The following is a 5,439-nucleotide window of genomic DNA, read 5'->3' on the forward strand; positions in this document are numbered from 1 at the left end:
ACAACATAGCGAAAAATATCTTATAATCTCCAAACACAACTCAAAGTGTGAAAAGGCTCTTCAAACTTTCAGTTGCACATCTAACTTCTAGCCCATCTACCTCCAACCACTCTAATTTCCTTTTCACAGTGGTACACACACACTTTCAAAAGCATCTTAAATCCAAAAATACCTGGTGCGATTATGAACTTGAAAGCTTCCTAGCCATCAACCTTTTCGTTTGGATTCTCATTGAGATTGTTTAGAACTTGCACTTTCACTCATTCTTAAAATTTGTCATGAAATCGATCTACTGAAGAAGGACCCAAACCTTGGCCATCAGTATTGCTACAATTCCAATTTCCTCGTCCCACCTCATTGCCCACATTGATGACAGGAGCTCCCACGCAAGTGTAATTTGTATTCGAATGGGTATAATTTGGATTCGAATGGTGATACGGGGTGTTGCCAAATACGTGACCGATGTAGTAGTCGTTTGTGGGAGGAGGAGGATATGGAGGTTGGAAGGCGAGAAGGCTCGAAGAGGATGGATAAAGATGTGGTTGTGGAGGATGGTTATGGGTATAGGATGAAGTGGCTGAAGGAATTCTTGTATAGACTGACTGATAGGGCATAGATTGGTCTCCAATGCCACCTCTCTGGTGGAAGTTTGTAGAAAGGGTGTGTTGTGTGTTGCACCTGTTTATTTAAACAAAACAAACAATCCACTTAGAAGAAAAAGAAGAAGAAAAGAAGAGAAAAAGACCAAGATGCTTATGATGAGGAAGAGACCTAAGGAATAGTGAACTGTAGATATGTAATTTTCTTGCAAGTTTGATGAAATCTTTCAATCCACTTTTTTTTCAAAAAAAAATAAAAATAAAAACACGAAAAGAACACTCGAAAAGCATTATTTCGTTGCACAGATATGGTCGGGATCTTTTCTTGTTTAAATAAAAAATAAATACTTACCGCCGCCTTGAAGTAAAAAAGAGTGAATATCATAAAGCAAAGTATTTGTACCGACTAGTATAAGACACGAGCATTTTTATTTTTAAATAAATTAAATGGAAGAGTTATAGGGACATATTGTTACTCTAAAAGAGGGCCTTGTACTGCTAGACCTTCATTGCTGAAAACCAGCTGTCGAGCTCGGTTCAGAGTCTCTGTCTCCCTTTCTGCACCATGAAACCAAAACCCATCAAGCATTTTGGTAAATTCATAGCCCAAAATAGATAAAAGAAGATGATAAATTTGTTGGGTTAGTGATTTTCAGTGTTAATAACTCATATTGTAATCTAGATTGCAGTTGTTACTGATACTAATATATACTTTTCTTAGCTATCTTCTCCTCTCTCTCTCTCTCTCTTTTGAAGGGCATTGAATTATATTAAAGGGAAAAGAATCACGATAAAAAAGATCAACACAATACAAGAACAAATAATAAAACCACTACAAGAAAATGCTTCAGGGGGGGAGAGGAAATCAAAGACTTCCAAACCGACCCATCACTCGCAAGCCTATCAGCCTCAAAGTTTGCCAATCTCCTCACATGATGATATAAAATAGCTGTGCCTACCACCTGGTCGGATATTTCATCATTGAGAATGGAATATTAAAGAAATTCTTTAGATAGGGGCCTCTTTGAATGACTCTAAAAATTATTTGCGTATAATCTTTTATTCAAATGGTTCGAAGTTAAATGTAATTATTCGAGCAAGTAATGCTTGTAATGGTTTTATAATTGGTATAGTTAATGGCTTCCAAAGAGGACTAGGTGCTTAATTTGTAAATAAGATTAACTTATATGATTATATTTTCGAATAATGACAGATTTAGGTAGCATACAAAGAGGTCCAGGAAGTAAATATGCACCAATATTTCCCCTTGTAAATACGAATAACATAAATAATTATATTTTCAAATAATGACCATTAATAAGAAGATCAGCTAATTAATAGAGAGGCTGATAGTCGAGCTTGTGAGGCGGTGTCTAGGGCGCAGTTGGAAGTTTTCGACTTTCTCCCCCCTTATTTCTTTTTTGCCCCTTTTCTTATCTTCTTCATTAGTATAATTCCCATTCAAAAAGATGAAATAAAAAATATGCATTAATAATGGTGTTAGTGTGTTAACATTCTCTTGCCTTGGCGATGGCGATTCATATGTCCACCAAGAGCTTGAGATTTGCAGAACTTGAGAGAACAAAACCTGCATTCATAGATCTTCTCACACTCCTCTTTTCCCTCCTTCCCACTTTTCTTTTTCCTGCACCCTTCAATAAACCCAATAAAGCAACTCAGATGAGTACTAAGGAAAACCTGCGTCTCCAAAATTACTAATGAAATACAAAAATTAAATAATTATATTTCTTGTTCAACTCATTGTTTAACATAATAGAAAGAAATTTGAAGCTTAACTGAAAGAAGTGGACTAGGAAGAGAGAAAAAAAGATGCAGAAAGAAAATTGCTCTCTCTCTCTCTCTCTCTCTCTCTCTCTCTCTCTCTCTCTCTCTCGCACAAAGGAGATTTAATTTTTCAATTCTTCCTTTCTTTGTTTTCATTTCTTACTACTTGCATCTGTAGCTTCTTGTGCCACTCCAGAACTCTCCTCCAAGACCTGTTTCCCCTCTTTATATCGCTCGCTGTGCTCCTCAGGCAAGTTGTTGAGGTCTAATGGGCTTTCCTCCGGTCTCCTGCAAACAAAAAACACATATAGAAGAGATATAGTTTTTGAGAAGACAAAGCTAGAAGAGAAGATAAGGTGAGCAAAGGGAGCTAGCTTACATGGTACTTGGAAAGAAGACAGAAACGAGAGATGAAATATTAAAAAAAATTCAAAGATGATAACGAAAGCTTGAAAATTATAAGACTGCAGTTTGCAACTGCAATATAAAGGCTAGAGAGGGAGGGAAGGGAGCTTCAAAGTTATCTATCAGTTTCAATGTCTGGCCCTCAAGAGACACCTCTCTCTCTCTCTCTCTCTCTCTCTCTCTCTCTCTCTCTCTCTCTCTCTCTCTCTCTCTTATCTAGTGAAGATACATTAGTTCTCGTGACTTTATGGGGTGAGGGTTTTGGCTATTAGTCTTGTTCTTTGGTTGGTCGAGCAAGAATGAGAGGGACGTTACCTTTGTCTTCCCCTAGAAACCCTATGCCTCTCCCTACTACCACTACTACTAGTAGTAGTATCAAGTCCAATGATGTCTCAGATAACTTAAATCATGATAAGATCCTTTCCAAAAGCTTAATACCAGAGATCACAATCAAATAGTCATGTCTTTTTGCTCTTTCGCATTAAAGCATGTCTGAATAATGTAAAACGCTTTCTCCATGCCAATAAAGAGAAGCCGCCCCTTACTACATGCTGCCTGGTTACTAACATGAGAAGGGCATGCTAGGGTGGGAGCAACTAGTCTATGTTAAGGCCTCCAGGTACCCCTCACCATGTGATTATAAGCTAGAAGATATGGTATTGGTAAAACCCATAAAATAGGAAACTGATACTGAAACTCCCTTGTTTTGATAGATACACTAAGAACTCCTTCCATTGGCTGTTAGAATTCCCGGCGAGTTGTAATTAATTAATCGTCGATGAAATAAGCTCAGAAGAAAAAGAGCTAGGTATATATTTCTAAAAACAAGGGGGTGTAATTTGCAAGTAAAATTTCCTCATAAAATAATTTAGTGTTTAGGTACTATGGCAGAAGAAAATCAAATGATAATACGAGAAATTATATGACGATATGGATGGGCCATATGAACATGTACTCATCATCCCATCCTAGATATTTGATCCAACAGCAGCTCCTCAAAAAGTGAACTGCTGTTGGATCAAATATCAAGGGTGGTGGTATCTTTATCGTACGCCCTTTACGTGTTTATACGGCCCTTCATAATATAATCTCTCTGATAATACATAGCCTTTTTGTGGTTGAAACCTAGAGTTCTTAGTTATTCATGGATTGAAGGAGAGTTTTCATGTCTACTCATTTTCTACTTTGAACACAGACTAATACTCTAATGCTTCCAAGTAGGGGACATTTATCCTAAAGACTTCCAAAAAATAATAAATGTGGATGCGAACTATTAAACTCGTGTAAGAAACCAACTAGAATCTTCCCATCTTTCTATTTGTTTCTTTTATGAGAAATTGAATTAATATTGTCTACCTGTCTTAACTCCTAAGAACGCCAATATCAAATGTAATGCATTTGTTTTGGATCAAAGATATCTGATTTCTTAATTAGAGCAAAAAAGTAAAGATTGAGTATTGCATTTAGACTTGGTGTCGTTTGTTGTTGGATTGTATCTTGTACTCTAGGAGTTAAAGAACACTAAGGTAGACAATGAGAGAACATCACCAGAACCTAAAACGACAAAAAACAAATAAGCCAAAACTCCTGATATTGGGATATACATAATGCTGATCAAAGTTGCACCCTGTTTAAACGATATTTTTTTCTCATTCTCTTTATCCAAGTTCAACCCAAAACTAAGAGCTTAACTTCGTTCCGAAATAGGACAAAGTGATGTTGTTAAAATGGTTTTCTCATTCCATGTCTTTTGATCTCACTTGAAAGATGGCCAAGGTTTACCCTTGTTTTTTTTATCATGGTCTTGAAGCTATTGCAATGGATTGGACATAGATTTAGACGGGGACATCCTCTTATGTATCTTTCAGGACCACAACATAGCATAGTACCAAAACAGAAGACACACCAGGAAGTACTCCTTTGCATCATCAACATAACTTTGCCTACTCACATGTAGACATCCCCATAGGATGTTGACATCACTATAAAAAAGACATCATTTCTTTCTTCCATCCTTTTCTTCTTTTTCATTAGGTCAGCAAAGGGGTTTATTTGAATCAAGAGGTTATTGCACTATTACTATTACTAATTTGGGAATTGGTATTGGCACCATAAATTTAATTAGGCATTTTCCACCTTCTCAGTCAAAATTTATTTGAATTGTTTTTTTTTTTTTTTTTTTTTTTTTTACATGTAGGACAAACTGATGTTGCTGCAGTGCCTAATTTTAAGGGTGTCTATAAAATCCCCTATTATTATATTATTATTATTATTTAAAACTATGTAGATAATTAAATGACAGAGGTCATTTTTAAAATACAATGAATCTATATTAAATACTTAGGGACAACTTTAGAATAGATGGTATATTTTCTAAAGAAAAAAAAAAGGAATCTCCAAACAACTTGAGAAAGAAAATTACTCACATGGTTGGTGGAGCTTAATCCATCAACATCCTTATTTATCGGATCTGAAAGCCATCATTGTCACTAGGCTCTTCTCTTCTTCCACTCCATCATTTCCAGTCTGGATGCCTGAAGCTGATGGTACCTTCTCCACCAAAAGTGCATGGAACTCGATTCGATCCTCTCACCATTCTCCAGATTGGGTTTCATCTTTGTGGTTCCCTGGTCATATTCCGAAGTTCAGC

At 36.3% G+C, this 5,439-nt stretch overlaps 1 protein-coding gene across 2 annotated transcripts; it reads right to left on the bottom strand.

Annotated features, from left to right (window-relative positions):
* On the bottom strand, positions 1-2,967 carry LOC143882693 (zinc finger protein STAMENLESS 1-like). 2 transcript variants are annotated; one of them, XM_077386146.1, is made up of 5 exons: positions 2,764-2,967; positions 2,548-2,672; positions 2,123-2,251; positions 1,104-1,157; positions 1-678 (listed from the first exon to the last, which is right to left on the bottom strand). In XM_077386146.1, coding segments are annotated over exons 1-5 (699 nt in total). In that variant the 5' UTR covers positions 2,766-2,967; the 3' UTR covers positions 1-289. The 2 variants fall into 2 exon arrangements, with proteins under 2 accessions (XP_077242261.1, XP_077242260.1); XM_077386145.1 differs by having other exon boundaries at positions 1,076-1,157.
* Between the last annotated feature and the right edge of the window lie 2,472 nt (positions 2,968-5,439).

The sequence above is a fragment of the Tasmannia lanceolata genome, unplaced genomic scaffold (genome assembly GCF_043159265.1).
Source record: "Tasmannia lanceolata isolate RefF3 unplaced genomic scaffold, GAP_Taslan_0.1 ptg000008l, whole genome shotgun sequence".
Lineage (NCBI taxonomy): Eukaryota > Viridiplantae > Streptophyta > Magnoliopsida > Canellales > Winteraceae > Tasmannia > Tasmannia lanceolata.